This window comes from Sparus aurata, chromosome 4 (genome assembly GCF_900880675.1).
Source record: "Sparus aurata chromosome 4, fSpaAur1.1, whole genome shotgun sequence".
NCBI classification, from domain to species: Eukaryota; Metazoa; Chordata; class Actinopteri; order Spariformes; family Sparidae; genus Sparus; species Sparus aurata.
In genome coordinates, this window is record NC_044190.1 from 28,388,654 (window position 1) to 28,405,774 (window position 17,121).

General features: G+C 40.5%; 1 protein-coding gene across 3 annotated transcripts in view; it reads right to left on the reverse strand.

The window, feature by feature from the left end:
* Window positions 1-17,121, reverse strand: part of LOC115580242 (homeodomain-interacting protein kinase 3-like) — a 38,023-nt gene that overhangs the window by 9,815 nt on the left and 11,087 nt on the right. For all 3 annotated transcript variants that reach the window (XM_030414384.1, XM_030414383.1, XM_030414385.1), the window contains exon 3: window positions 4,217-4,340. In XM_030414384.1, coding sequence (XP_030270244.1) covers window positions 4,217-4,340 — 124 coding nt within the window. The remainder of the gene's footprint in view (window positions 1-4,216; window positions 4,341-17,121) is intronic.

Below are 17,121 nucleotides of genomic sequence, written 5' to 3' on the forward strand. Positions count from 1 at the left end.
AATCACACACAAGTGTAAAGGACAAGAACCATTAGAGATTCAGTGCTGCTGAGAAGCAAAGAGAGCGCAAAGAGCTGTGCATTTGGAGAACAGTGAGAATTGTGAAGAAGTGTGAGTGAGTTACATGAGGCACCTAACATCTAATACGTGGACTACAGAGACAAAAAATGTTTTTGTTGGAAGCCCCTTGTGTTGTTCTTCATGTTGCCCTTCCTGCTAAATGTGTTGCTTGAGCGGTAGCTTCTATCTGTCTGTCACTGAGGTGTACATGCTGAAATGTGTGTGTGAGGGTGTGACCTATGTCTCTGTTAGTTGACTACATAAGGTTATAATAAAGAGGATTCTGATAGCACACATGATGAATATCGTCTGCGAGACTGGTAAAGATTCGCTCATTTATATCGAGACAGTATCATAAAACACATTAGGCTGTTTTCATTTATTTAGTCATTTTCCCTACACAAGCTGATTTACATCAACCAAAATCTCTCTCCCTTGTTTTTCACTTTCTGTATTTGATACTGTTCACGACTATTCATAACACAGTCAAGAATTATTGAAACCAACAAACTTCCCTCTAGAACTACACTGACTACTTTTCCCTCCTTTCGTGTTCATAATATGGCTGTGCTGTAGTTCAGCAACATCATGTAAACAGCAACAGACACAAAAACACAACACATTCAGTGTGTGTGTGTGTGTGTGTGTGTGTGTGTGTGTGTGTGTGTGTGTGTGTGTGTGGGTGGGAAAATTCTTGTGACGGGAAAACCCTTATTTTTCCTGGAAGGCGTGTCTCTGCAGAGATCTCACAAACCAGTGAGATCACTGGTGCAAAGCTACCGCTACATAAAACAACTATCTGGCGAGCCTGGGCCTGCTACGGGGCAGACAGGAAGCACGAGCAGCAATTATTTTATGACAGTCCATATAACAATGCACTCTGCAAAGGATGCATTTCAATGATATCCACTGCAACAAATAAAAGTAAATCTAATGGGCTTAGAATAATTGACCCACACGCTCCTGTCTCCCTGGTGTACAATGACTTTCTTCCACATTTTTGACATTGGGGTAAAGTTTGTACTGCTTTACACGAAAATATTCCTTCTGGAGCCTCAACCACTGCCGACCCAAATCCTTTTCGCTTCCACTGACCCTATCCACATCCTCTTATTCTTACAGATACTCCGGGCTGACAGTTGGGGCAGAGCCCCAAAGAATAGAAAATTCAGTGAGCACACATTAGTTTGATCTCAGCATTAGTGTGCACTGACCCCCGTGGTTGCACCACTTATACAGTGCCTGAGAAAGCACAAAGTGAGTGAAGAGGAGACGGAGGAAGATAAAACAAAAATATGGGAAATGAAGACACACCCTAGCCTCCAGCTCCTGAGCTAATCTTAGCCACTCTTAACGAGACACTGGCTGAATTGTGAGGTTTGTCACATCAAAGAGTTGAGCAGCTTCTTGCTGCACCAGTAAAGCAAAAGGTGGTGTGACTTGGGGATGAGGTAAGAGGAGGAGCCAGAGTTATAAATACAATATGCTGTGTGGCATGAAACAAGACCCCTCGCAGAAAGATAAGAAGAAGGAAAGGGGGAAGACGGGTGTTGCAGTCTGCTCCAGCCGGATCACCCTGTGGCCCCTGGATGACACCTCACACCAGCAGTCAGCTGCCTAACTGTTTACTGACATACAGCCAGTCAGGTTATTTATTTAAGGGATCAAAAATTTACAAGCTTTCTATTTTCAACTTCTGCTCTATTTATAGTTTAGATCTAGATGACAGAACAGAGCAACAATTTATGATTATCAATGTCTTCAATCTGTCAAACGTATCTCGTCTCACTTGTGGAAGCCAATAAATGATGGTGGATACATTCTCAAATGGTGTAAAACCAGAAATGAATATCTAAAAACTACTAATTTGGATGATAAAAAAACAAGGATATTTATTTATATCACATGAAGTATGAGCACGTAATTGTTCCTTTTGAATCATGGACAATTTTGTCTTCAAACATGTTAGAAATGATGGTGGTGTTGTTTCTGCTTAATGATTTCAACTTCTAAATGTGATTTTGTGTCCTTTAATATCACATTTTTCTTTCGCTGATATAGCTCGAAGTGACAGTGAGAGACAGAAGACGAGTAGAAAAGTAATGATTGATGATTTATTTGACATTAGTTAAGCTCAAATTTAATGACAAAGCACAGAGGAAGTTTCCCTCTATGCTTCGTCATGAAATTTAAGCTTTCAGAAAGCGGCAGGAACCAAAATAATATGGCAGAAACCTGAACTGGCTGGTTTTACCAACTTTAGGGTAATTCCATGACTGAATGGGGAACTGTGCATGCCAGTGGGCAGGCTTGGCAAAGCAAGACAGTATAGGGTGGGTGTCAAAGTGCAGTTTCAGTCACAGAAGGAATACTGACTACTTCTCAAAGGCACCGCGGCTAGAAGAGGGATGCTTAAGGAGGTCTTTCCAACTTACTGCTTAATTATCCTGCTAAGTCATCCTGGAGAACATACAAAGCCTCAAATTAACTGCAGGTGTTTTTAATCAGCAGACAATTGAGAGGTGCGAGACCTAACAAGCAGAATTCTAAAGTGATGTTGGTTTGCCAGTGCTTGGACTGTATTTGGATTCAGTCAGTCAGCCATTTACATACAGCAGGTTTTGGGGTCTATCTGCTACATACTACATTCTACATGCTCCTTCTCACCTCTTATCTTTTATTTCATTGTCTTTAGCACTCCCCATCTATGCCAATTTAACCCATCCACCCTCATCACACCATCAGCTCCAAACAGCCCCTCATTAAGTCAAGAGCCCCCACCACTCACCCCCAGCAATCTCTGTTTTTGGCTCCTGCAAAAACAGATTTATCATATCTAGACTGGTGGCGTGAAGCGCTCCAGTCAAATCTCTTTCGGAGGTGTTGACTTATCTCTCCTGTCTCTGTGTCGGGGAGAGTGAAAAATGATGCCGGGCCATAAAAACACTCTGGTATGACGGCAATGTGCAGTGGGGCTGAGTGCTGTAATGTAGGGTGCTGCATGGGACAGAGCAGGATCCTACTGAGGCTCTGTTGGCAGGCTTTAAGTAGATAGGGCTCCGGGTGCAGGGTAAAGCAGCTCAACATAAGCCCAGATCAGTCTAGTCCTGGGAAGACACTGTCAGGGCTCTACTGGGAGGGGCAGACATCCAACAGCTCCGAATAGGCATACCATCAATCACAAGAATATGTCTTTCTGCTCACCGTCACGGACACCAGCTGATGCAGTCCTCAGGGTAGGTGGATACGTCACCAAGGCACCAGTAAATACTGCACTAATTTGGTACTGTAAATCACTTGAGCCTTCAGTCTCCTTCTTCAGTCAAACAATCCATCAGAGCATTTCTTTCCGTGCGTAATTATGCATAAACGATTCTTTTCCTAAACCTCAAAAGTTTCCTCTCACTCCTATCCATGCCATCCGCAAACAGAAAATCCCTCCAGTATCTGTAAAACAGCATTAGGCCTAGATCCTGCACATATTAAAATAACAGATTTTCCAACTGTACACACTGTGACAATGTTGCATTCTTGTCCTAGCTTCAAGCCATCTGTCCTAAACTCTGCTGTTGAATGCTCCTGTCTGCCTTTTTAAGGATTTGTCAGCTTGTCTGTCCAACAAAATCTCTGAAACACATCTTTTGGGAGATTTAGACTAAAGTAGCCACGGATCACAAATCCTGTAAACTTCAACAGTGGGAGCCACGTCTGAGTCAGTAACCTGAAGGCAAGCCTGTAATAGAAAGCTGGATTGAATGCAAACTCAAAAACAAACACACTGAACCCACTCCTCTATGGGCTGCCTTGATTGGAAAGTGTAGAGGATAATGGAATAGGGAGGAGAGGAGAAAGAAGAGGGACAGAGAGGGGACCAGAAAAATAACTGCTTGGGTGGAAACACAGGGTGTAACACTACGTATACAGGGCAGTGTTAGGATGAGTGGTGGGGCTGAACTTTAAAGAGGGTAAAACTTTCCATGTGGAGATGGTACACAGAGGAGAGACTGACTCATAGAAGTTGCACCTAGAAGTCAGAGATGCTGGGATAAGATGCATATAACGCAGAAAGGAGAGGACAGCAGGAGCTGCACATGAGATATTGAACAATGGTAAACCAAAGGCTAACAAAGTAAGTGGTGAGAAGATGGTTGTTTACCTGGTCGTACTCCAGGGCCCCAGGGTAAAGGGGCCAGCCCAGAAAAAGTTCAGCAATCACACAGCCTAGGGACCACATATCTATGGCTTCACAAAACGGCAATCCCAAAATAATCTCTGGAGCCCTGTGGAACAGACAAAAGACACAACTATTAGCTTGAGGTTACACAAAACAATATGTTATTTTAAAACATGATATACAGTTACATAATCTAACAAATGAAGATGGCCAAATAAAGTGTTTTAGTACCATCTTTACAACAATGAAAACAGGTCCGTGAAACAAACACTATAAATTTAAAAACTAGTGACTAATGATTATTTTCATACACTTTTTCTTAATTACCCAAACTGATAAATCGATTGTCAAATAGTTTACAATTAAGCTCAGTTTATAGTTGACAACTACAAATGATTCAGACATGTATTTCATGCATAACAAAAACCTTTTTTTAACCACAAGTCTGCTCCAGAGACAGTTTTGTTTGCTGTAGCGCTTACATTTTTCAAAATGTTTGCATATAATTGCTCACAAACAAGCTATACAGTTGATATATGAACTGACAACACCATAAAACCATTTTTTTCTCAGTATGCATGTACTGTTTTTTGGTTCTGTCTTCAGCCAATTACTCAACAATTTATTACAAATGTCATAGAAATCCTGTTGATGGCCATTCGTGTGTAACAGTGATGGTTGTAAACCAGTGTTGTGTGTGCACTGTAGTTCCCAAGTGTCATGAGGCTGAGTCTGTGGGTTAGCAGGTCAGCCAGGCCGGGATCAGACCTTTGACAGGCTGTTGTATCTGCTCTAGGATGATAGGAAACAAGAAGCACGGTTACTACCTCTTCGCCTACAGGCTGGCTCTGTTACTTCAAGTGTCTCCATAATAGAACTGTAATACCACAGGGAAGGCTAGTGGTGACGCAGACCTGTCGACACCAATATAGGTAAGACATGTTGACAACTGTCAAGAACTCTGTGTTTAGGACACACCACAAAGCCTGTAAACTATGACAGTGCACCAACAGCATGATGAAGCCTGAGTCTGTCTGTGCAAAAGTGGCCTCCAAGCACATTAAAATCAGTAAGACAGCACATACCTAGTCAAGATGGTGCTTGTGAAGAAGAATGTTTAAATAGTCAGATCAGATAAAGGAGGAAAATAATTTTGTGAACTGTTTAAAATGATGAGGGATGTAGGTTTAGGTTTTCTAACATCCCATATTTAATACAATGGTAGGGATGGGTGATGATTTCATAAACTGCCTTAATAATTGTATCAATATAAATAAACTGAGACCATGGTGTTATTATAATACTGTAATTATTTCAAGAGCAATTATGTCATTATTGCCTGCATAGATGATAGCATTGCTAAAAATAACTCATCCCTAAAATGACTTCAGGGAGAAACTTGAGAGACTGAGATATCATTTCACTTCCGTTCAGCATATATACAGGATATACCCTCAACAAATATTTGCCATCATGGAAGAATCCAGAGGACTTTAAAATAATCTAAAGAACGACAAGGCTAAGATTCAAGTCAGCTTCAGTGACATCCTAGACAGCTGGACAACTCGGGCAATTCTGCTCTTCCATACTGAACATAACTCGAGGCAACCAGCAGAGAACCCCTCTATGACGTCTTTGGAGCCATATGGGATGGAATGGTGTCGGACATATGGCTAGCAACAGCAAACTTAAGACCTGCTAAAATAAGTTTTAGACAAATTTATCACATGGTCAAAACAAACGGCCGCAACAGCTGGTGCAGCAGGCAGAATAGCAGCAGAACACCAAGCTGGCGGTAATGCCGACCATTTGGGCCTCACAGGCATGTCCTATTTATAAGGGACAGGTTCTCCCTGGAGGGGTAGTGAGAGATGCCATGTATCAACACACACACACACTTGCATTAATCAGGGCATGCCACTAATAGGGATACAGTAAGAATGATCAATACAACTTGAGAAGCACTATGAGGCATCATCAGGTTGGTCTAGTAGTTAGAGACTACACTGTAAAAAAACGTTGTTGACGCAAAAGGTTCTACTATCTTCTTTTTAAAAGTCCTAAATCTATCATACGAGCACTTCAAAAGTACAACAACTTCACAGGACATGAGAAGTCCACTCTCAGTGTATGTGCACTGGAGGCTGTAGTATAACTTACTGTTTACACACTACACTAGTGCATGTTAAGTATTGGACCAGCATTGACTTCCTAACTATTAGTGTTGTCACAAATCATGCTCATAGGTGAGTCTCTTAAAATCAGATTTTCAATGAGCACAGAGAAATTGTACACTTTCAGCAATGATTGTGAAAAAGCCTTATATTATGAAACTCTGCACAAACATCATTCTACACAGTGAAGTTAAAATATTTCAACATTAACATAACAAAGTAAAGTAATTGGGTCATATGCAGAGTTAATATGAAAAAAGCATTATAGGCCTTGACAGGGATAAAGCATTTGTATCCATGTGATATACAATGTGTCAGCATGATTTCATCTCTTCTAGCACATGAAACATTTTTAAGATTGCCCTTGGCTGTTTTCAGTATCTAATAATCTGGAAGAAATACATAAACAAAAATAATGATGCCAGTATACGCTTAGGTAGTCAAAACCTGAAACGGTTCCGTTTTCAGAAAAAAAACAAGAAGAAGAAGGGAGTATTTCTGAGCAACCCTATGTTAAACTCTTCCTCATTTGTTTATTTCTTACTAAGTTTTATTACTTAGCTTTAACCAAAGATTATACCGAGTGCTCTGTGCATTATCTCCTTTTGTTGTTTCCCCTTCCTTGCTAAATGCACAATAGCAGTGCAACATGTGAAATCAAAGAGTGAGAGGAGAATTAAAAGAGCCAAATAGAAAACAGGTCTCTCTCCTTTGGTTTTTTTTTGGGCCTGGGTGTTTCCATGGTCGCACCGCTTCGTCCTAATCAACGCAACTCAAGCCTCACCACCCTGCTGTGAAACCAAATCTATTTTCCATCCTTAGGATATGACGTACAAGCTGAGGGGCCATTGAATGCAAGAGGAGAAAAAGCCTCGTGACTGCTCACTGCCACGTGCAAGAGCTCCAGAGTAAATGGACAGGTACAACAAAAAGATGAGCAAGGCGGTGGACTTAGTGTCCTATCTTTTCCCTGGCACATGCATGGACTTCCGCTCCATGTAACACTTGAAAGGGAAAGTATGTATGACCACTAAATAAATGGGTGTCCCTGATCAGATGACCTGATGCCACAGAGCTGCACTTAAACAGGCAGTGATTCATCCAAAATCATCTCAAGTTTTGTGATCATACAGAACATATAAGTGCCATTTCCACATGTACAGAATACCCCAATATGAAGCAGCTGGAAAGTGGTACATAGAGTGCACAACTGTTTGATTTAAAAATGTACAAATATCATAGGCAGCAACAGCGAGGGATGCATTAACATCATTAACTCTGTAGCATCAAGTTAATGCAGTCAATCTGCTTCTAAAGCTTTAATGTACAGCCAATACATCTCTGTACGAAAGCTGTTTTCCTGTCTAAAGACAAAAGGTTGCCTATCAGGTCTGCTGACTGATACTACTGTGCCGTTCAAAGGTTGGAAATGTATGACTATGAGTGAGACATGAGTGGTCTACAATATCCCTGTGTTCAAAGGTTTCCTCATGTGTTATCTGTAAAAAACACCTCCAGAGGCAGCAGAGGGGAAAAAGACTGATCTTCAAAGGGCTTTCAGCGTCTGCTAGCAGCGTTGTCAAACACTCTTTTCACAACATTCCTCAGCTCACTTCTACAGTTTTACCATTTCTACAACTGTATACCATAGAATTTGATTTTCTCATTAAGTTGAAAATGGTTAAGAGTGTGCTTAATTATTATAATTAATAGATTAAAGCATCTAACTTTTGGTTTTGGTGAGGTCACTACAGAACAAAGCCTGACTGAGAATAACAAACTCTGCACTGGCTGCTGGCTTGTCTTTAATGGAAACCATCACTAACAAACTCTAATGCACAATGCTGAGCACAGCAGTAACAGCAGGCCCAGCCCAGGCACACCACTGTGCCAAGTGTAACCCGCCCGCACTGCAGGTATGATACTGAGCAACAATCACAAAATAAACCCCAATCAGGGACAAGCAATGGTAAGATTCTGTTGCCATTTTTTTTCTCCTCGTAGCCTGAGGCGTCCACTATACTTTACTGCTCCTTTGTGGATAGGCTCTGACCAATGAAAACAAGTCTGTCCCTGGTCAACAAGTTCAACAGTTTGCTCCTTCACCTCAAACAGCTGCCTCCCTTCCTTTATCCATCTCTTCTTATCCTCCCTCTCTGTTTGTCTGTGTCTAACTCACACAGAGGCTGAGGCACAAGGCAATTGTTGTGTTAGTGGAACCAACACAAACATGATGCATGGTAAGAAAACACCCACAAACGTGCGGACTAAACTGTCGACCCAGAGATTCAGAAGAACCCCTCAAACATCGGAAATCAGTTCTATCGTGATATCTTAAAGGAGAACTTCGGTCGATTTAAACATGCAGCTTCATTGCTCAAGCTACCCTTGACTTGCCAGTACCGAAGACGCGAACAAATTTGGTCCAGCCATTACAGAGCTCCGTGAACAGAGACTTCGCATTGACAGCTAACAGCATGGGGTCAGAACTTTACACTGTGTTTTAAGCGTCTTAACATGCTCCACATCTCACACCAAAAGTTATGCAACATCAGCAGACACCTTAGCACACAGCACTGTAGCGTGTATGACTCAAAATTAATAAAAAAGTAGTTAAAACAGTGTGTTTGTGCAAGGAGCTACTTACCTGTTTGTTGACATCCGTGTGTTCCGGTAGCTAGACCAAACTAGCATATCCATCGAGTGTGCACTTAACAGGCTTAACAGGCTATTGTAAGGCTCATGGCTCATGACAGGCTGTAACATGGACATGTACATTATGAACATAAACACGAAAATGCTGGATTACGTTTCCGTCTCCGCCAGTGAGGGAGTAAATGCACGCTCGACGGATCAGCTAGTTTAGTCTAGCTAACGGAAGACGCCGATGTCAACAAACAGGTAAGTAGCTCCTTGCACAAACACATTGTTTTAACTACTTTTTTATTCAGTTTGAGTCATACACGCTACCGTGCTGTGTGCTAAGGTGTCTGCTGATGTTGCATAACTTTTGGTGTGAGATGTGGAGCATGTCAAGACGCTTAAAACACAGTGTAAAGTTCTTACCCCATGCTGTTAGCGTTCAATGCTATGTCTCCGTTCACGGAGCTCTGTAATGGCTGGACCAAATTTGTTCGCGTCTTCGGTACTGGCAAGTCAAGGGTAGCTTGAGCAATGAAGCTGCATGTTTAAATCGACCGAAGTTCTCCTTTAAATCACTTCACTGACTTTCTTTAAGATAGGCTTCATTTTTATGCCTTCATTCAATTCAACATTTACAACTGAAGTTATTAAAGTTCTGTCAAGCTTTATTTTATGTTCAGTTGCTTTGGGACAACGAATAAGCTAAAAGCTAAGTTAAAAATACAGCACCGAGCACATCAATGGTCCCTACTCATCCTGCGCTTGCCAGATTTGCACACTTTCCTAACTTTGAACACAACCCAACTGACAAATGGCTGTATCGGTCCCTGGCTTGTTGGCTAATACGTAACAAAACATGTAAATGTGAAAATTTTTGTTCAATTGTAAACTATATTTTTAATATTAGACAACAGCTTACTGTTACCTTTGCTTCCATCGGTGTCAAGATAGGCTAAATATACCGCAGTAATATCTCTTACTCTACTCTGCAGCACTCTGATACAAAACTCATATTAATCTTCTGCTTTGTGTTCTTCTGACTGTGGGTAAGATAGCAAACAAGCATATTTCCCAAAGTGTCAGTGTTCCTTTGATATGCAGTTCTGCTTTTTTTCAGTTGTACATTATTTTTATCTCACCTGGAAAAAAGCTGTACAGACAAGAGTCTTGTTCTTTGCATGAAGGGCCCTGGCAGAACAGAGAAATTATCTCTATTTCTTATTCATGGCTATTATCTCATACTCCAGAAATAGTCCTCTGATCCTTTCGTGCTCTGTCCTCACAGGGAAGAACCTAGTGTAAAGTGGCATCCTACCAGCACACACAGAAATAGCAAATAAGGGTGGCTACATGTAGGGAGGGGGTCATTGTCTCATTGCATACTTACGCAGGCCTTTCAGTAAACTCGTTCTGATAAACAAATGCATTTGAGCTACTCTGCAGTTGGGGTTAGCACGGCCATAAAGACAGACTGACAACATGGTGGCTCTGTGATGGAAGAATGGAGCTTTACCGCACGTCTCTTCCAGGAACTGTAATTCCACACACCCTCAGAGCACTCTCCATTATTCAGTGGAACACATAGGCAGTGTAGCAAAGGCAGCAGTAGCACTTGCACTCTGATCTGCCCAGACCCTAGATTAAGGATACAAGGCTTTAGACACGTTTTACAGATGTTAAACTTTCAACATGCTGACATGGAGCCAGTGTTAAACAAAGTCTGTTCTTCCAGTTCAGGTGGACTAAGCTGCTACTACTACAGATACCAGAATCAGCTTTATTGGCCAAGTATGTGTACACACACACACACACACACACACACACACACACACAAGGAATCGATTGTGTTTTTTAGTTGCATAAAAAATAAAGGTCAAGAATAGACAGGACTATGTACACAAGTGTATGAAAAAAAACCATATAAAAACAGATTGATAAAAAGTGCCAATTCAAGAGTTCTGTTATTTTAAACAATACAAATAGTGCAAATAAATAGATGATTAAACATGGAGTGAACTTTTAAGCAGAATATATGTTTATATATGCCAATTAATTATAAGCATGTAAGATGTATGTTGACAGTGACAGTGCATAATGGTATGTGGTTTTCAAATGGTGCTTTCACATTTTAAAAATGTTATCATGTCAAATCTATACTATTCAACTATTTGGAATTCAGCTGCAACCACTGAACCTGGGCCGTGGACAATATAACCCAAACACTTGGGATTTTAAAAAAAACAAGATAGATTACGACTAAATATTTGTTTCCTTGCACATCTACCTGTCACTTCCTTGGCAGTTGCCAAATTAACCTGAAATACTTCTTTTAAACCTCCTTAACGCCAAACATTTACCAGAATACACAGCAAAAGAAGCAAGTTATCAGCAGTTTAAAGCCTTGACAACAACATATCTAGTTCTAGTACATATCTATCTTGAGTTGCCAACTGCATGGCCTTAGACATGAAGGATGCCGTTTTCAAGGTCAAGCCTCACAACTACCCGAAAGCCAATCATGTATTAACAACAACAGAGACCCAAATACTTCCAGGATAAAGGGTTAACCTTGAAATTTGAAGCAATTTCTGCAATTTTTGATTCTTTTGTTATTATGCTTGAACTGTTTGTTAAACTACTGACACAGGCAAACCAATAATACAGCCATTTATTGTGAAGCAGTGCACAGTAAACTGTTTTTGAACTGCAGCAGCCCACTGTGGTGCCATCATTAATGCTGAAGGATTATTCAAACGATATTTCTACCATAACACAAGTCAAGTCAAGTGCTTGTTGAGTTAAGTTTGGACATACCTAATTTAATGTAACAACAAATTTGCAGCTTTGCAAGAGGGTAGCAAAAATGCCCTTGCATAAGGAGATTCCATAAAAGCTGCCCATTTTGTTATTCAAGGCAGTCACAAAGTATTATATTGAAACAATGTGACTGTTGGCACAACACCAGGAAAGTCATTTGTAGCTGGAAATATGACGCAGTGTAGTTCTCAGGGCCTTGATGATGGTTGCATGACAGAAATTGCCACTACATAGATTGGACTGAATTGATAAGTAATAGGCCTTTAGCATGCAAGTACAAGTTTAAGGTACTCTGTAAACCTTAAGAGAGTTGCTTCCATCTCAGATTCAACATTAAGTTAAAAGAAAATGTGGAAATTTAAGCCAAAATTTTGCATGGATGCAGATTTGACAAGACATCAAAGTGGACTGGAATGATAACATTGTGTTAATAAAACACAAGCTGATACACAAAAACAGTATCATGTTTTCAACCTTGTTAAATAATTTAAGTGCTTTCAAACTGACAGATTGCAAGCTATTGTGGCCATATGAATACCTGGAAACTGGAAACTGTTGCATAAGATCAACAACACGTTTACTGTGATATTGCTCACCTATTAGTGCTTTAAAGATATTATCTCACAATCAGTTCTCAAACTTATTGATAACGAGTAAAGACAGAATAAAACTGGAGTGATATGACCCTGACTTTAAGTATTTGTTAAAAGCCAAGCTGAATGTGTGAGTTTTTTGGCTTGAACCTGACTACAGTGATTTAGAATAATGTTTCTGAGATCATGTATAAAGATTGTTTAACCTTCTTGAATTCACGTCAAAAGAGAAAAAGACTTTTATAACTTGTTTTCAAATTATAGGTCACTGCTGAATATCAGTTGGAGATTTGACAAAATATTACACTCTTGAAAAAACTTTACTCTTGAATAACAAACACTAGCCAGAATCTTAATACATTTTCAAGCAGAATATGGATCTAAAACCATAATGGAAATGGCCACTTCTGAGAGTCCCAACTAAGCTGACTGTGCAAACCCGGGTGGCAAATTACAAGAAGCCACGGTCCAAATGCTTGTAAATTGTGGAAGCGGCTGGCATATCTGTCAAAGTTACAGGTTTGAGTGGCTGATAGATATTAGTTATCCAGCAGCCACTTTAGATCACTGGCCACACGTATTCCGTGCTGCCTACATAATCAAACAGACAAACACAAATGGACATATAAAAATCAAAACAGCTGACGTTAGAGCTGGTTGACCTTGAGTGAGTAAGTGAGAGCTCCCCAGTATTTCAAGCTGTCCTTATTTCATTCTGGCTGCCTATGTACTTCACCATCTATAGAAGTCAAAGCCCACTGGCCGGCATCCCATGAGCTATTTTAAGCAACCCTTCAGTCTTACCCTCAGCAACGCTGTTCCCTTACAGTATGCTTTGCATACCCCAGTCTGCCAGGGGGGGAAAACTGCAGCTTTCACTAAGCATTTTCTATCTATTTGTGATTGTAATCAAAACAACTTCGTCCTAACAGGAAAATTAAATCAGATATAAAATATTCAGTTCTCAAGTATTTACTGAAGTCTGTATTAAAGGAAAGTGGCCCTCTGGAAGTAGCCTACAGTAGCCTACTGGTGTGAATGATTTGTACCCTTAGTACTGCAAAGTATAGCCTAGTACTACCAATTTATTCAAGCACATCCAAAAGCACCACGCTAAGGAGCACACAGAATTCCTGCAGCTCAACAAAACCAAATTAGCAGGAGACAGTACAGCCCAGCAACTAACTTCCGAAGGAAAGCTCGAAAGCATTGGCAATAACACAGAAAGTTTTAGAATATATTGTTTTAGATGTGGGACGGCTGTAGCTCAAATTGCTCCTGATGTGCAGTTGGCATTAGTGTGCAGGCGGCCTCTGCCATTAGTGAGGGCCCTGCGATGAGCTGGTGACTTGTCCAGGGTGTACCCTGCCCTCGCCCAGAGACAGCTGGGATTGGCTCCAGCAAAAACCCCCACGACCCCATAAAAGGGATAAAGCGGTTACAGACAATGGATGGATGGATGGATGTTTTAGATGCTCAACCAATGTCAGTTGTTGACATGGTTGTTTTGGGCTTCCGCCGCCTACTGGAATACTTAGAGCCAAGGTACTCTCTTCCATCACGCAAGGATTTTTCCAAGACCGGTACTGAAAGTCATATCGGTGTATCCCTTCCACAAAAGCAAAGTGTGGCAGCTCTATTTTGAGCAACTTCCTGAAACAAAGTACATTTAAAACAGTATGATAATATTCACAAAAATTATTCATTGATCCATGTGTGGGTTAGAATGGGAATGCAATAATGTCATGTCATTGACATGCATTTTTTTCTGCTGGTTCTCAACTACCGCTGAGGAAAAAGGTCAATAAAGTATTGTCTTCTCAGTTCAGTGAGTGAGAAAAGCTACAGTAAATGCAAATACAGACAGACATCAAATCTATTTGCATCTACACTATTTTAATTCCCTGCAGAGCAAACTGCTTCACTGGCTCTGTGTGCAGGCAGTGAGACTTATTCAAATGCCATGTAAATGCCTTTCATTAAAACAGCCTAGCACTGACCTGAATGTGGCTCACAAATCCTGCTTACTTCTTCCCAGCCTCAGAAACCAAGATTTAAGACAAAAAAGAACTAAATACAGTATGGACCACAAAATCAACTGACTTAATCTCACCATTTAAGTAGCAGATATTCAAGCTGTTAGAAACTGTTATCTGAAAACATAATGTGCAGAACAGGGAGAGCGCACGTCAAAGGTACATGATCAACTCAAACTGCCTTAATGAATAAGTCTTAAGCCTAGATCTAAATTGACTTTTTTAACTGTTGTTCAAACTTAAGAGTAATTCAAGAGGTAAGCCAAAAATCCATTTATGTTTGCTTCAATGCTGCATAAATTGACAGCAACATTAGCTGTGTTAGTGTGCCAAAACTAGAATGACGGCATCCCTCCTGGTTAGAGACGATAAAGGGTACTCAAACCAGTTGCAATTTCACCGATGTAGATTGAGGAGAGAGGAGTGAAAGTTCTCCCACTGGTGCTCACATTGACATTTCTGAAGGTAGAAAATGTCAATGAGTAAGAGGGTGATCCACTTTTGGAACAAACTCTCAGAAATGACGTATTTGATGATGACACTTAAAAATGAATGTACACTTGTCTTTTAGAAACTGACATGAGCATGAGCTGCCATGTGGGAGGGCGAGGTACAACGACTTTTTGAGAGTGGAGGGACAAGATGGCACATGAGCATCAAGAGGGGAGCTAGCTGTAAACTAAAATTATTTGGTTAAAGTATATGCACAATCTACATCAATCATTCACGGAGCATCATACCTATCATAGGATGTCACCAGCGAGGAAGATCAACTGGCATGACAGAGAGAGAACAAGGGCTGCTTTCCTCTAATGGCAAATGTCGCCTGCTGGTGTGGATCAGTGCCACCAGTGTGAATCAGACCATGTTTTTAGTGCTGCCAGCAGCATTCCTCTAAACCGCAATGCACTAAAACTTAAACACGCTCATCCTCCTTGACAAAAATCTTTATGTTCCAAAAGAGGCTCTATTGCACTTTACTTTCATTGTTTAAGCATTGTGTGTGTTTAGGCTAGACTTCAGATTGTGTATTTTTCACAATATTCTTGTTCACCATTTCTTTTGTTAATCTAATCACTTTGCATTCAGTTTCATACTTGGTATGCTAATTCCTAACATGCCAAGTGTAGAGATTCACAGACACTGAGCAACACAAGAATATACTGTAGTATACTACCTAAAGTATGTATGATATCATTACATTCTATATCCATCCTTGCATTGCATCTATAGACTTTAGGTTACAGTTACGCATGTAAAATGTGACTTTATAGCAATTGAAGCATGTGACATTACCGGGCCAGTGTAAACACTGCACTGGCTTTAAAGGAAGTCTATTTTTTTCAGATGTTAAGACTGAAACGCAGCCAGTCAAAACAAATTCTTGTGACACTAGATTTTCTTGAATGTGCCATATTTTCTGTTTACTCACTGCAGCATGCTTCAGATGTAGCATGGCCCCATAACATGCATTTCAGTGTGTCCATGCAGCAGTGGGTCACTAGCAGAGGGAATGCACAGTGCAGTATGTACACAACTGCATATATGCAGGGCAAATATTGACAGTCACAGTTCACTCCTTGTGCCTTGGGAAACATCCAAAGCAGGTAAAATGACAATGTAGTGAGTGAGTCAGTTATCATATGACTTTGTTGAATAACTACCTCTAATGAACAGAGAGGACATTAGCTGCCAAGATTTTTAATTCAAATGATTTGACAGCCATTAGTCACGCCACCTGTGCAACAAGCATGTTTTGCCGTGATGAGATCAAAATCCTAGTTGCTAGGATTAACAATGTAAAACTGGGTGACGAGAAGCATTCCTTCTCATGCACAGATGATCAGATAAGGTTTGTGGGACCAATGACATGTCGCGTTTAACTAGAAGGACGTGTAATTATTATGTGCACCTCTTCACTGTGCCAAAAACAAGTTACTATTCGTGAAACCCACACGAATGCATTTGTATGCATTTGTACATAACCTCATGTAAGTTATTGCCATCAATGGCAAAATGGCTTACATTTAATCACCTCAGTCTCTATGCAAACCAGGAAAAGGAACAAACCAAATAGTGAACTGGGTCACTCCTGCCTCTTACTCAACAGCTGATACCATTTCAGGCCATTTTTCTAATCAAAACCAAAGCTGCCAAAGGTAATTTGTCCTACTGGTTTTCCAAGGGTACATCCAAAACTGTCGGAAACACAGTAGTCTTTCTAACATAAACATTATGCACTGCTCCTACTGTCATGTCATGCCTTTAACAGCATACACATGTTTGAAATGGCCTTCAGTAATTCCCCGAAATACATTTCGTAACTTAATCTGTGTTTACACTTTGTATAGCCTATTATTGTCAAATACTTGCATTTCATTTTTTCTTTGATAATATAATCTCTGCAAATCCTTTCAACTCATGAGGCAAACGCTGCTTCACCCTGAATGCAAATACAACCAGAAAGTCAATCAAACATTTACTTTTTCTTATTGTTTAAGGTCTTGGAAAAAAACATTCTCTTTTCCAGGCAGTGGGGATATGAACAGTCAGTCTGTAGCCTGCTAGTAAGGGTCACATTTTTTCAGTGTCTGTGGTATGTGGCTCCTAAATAGGCAGGATGT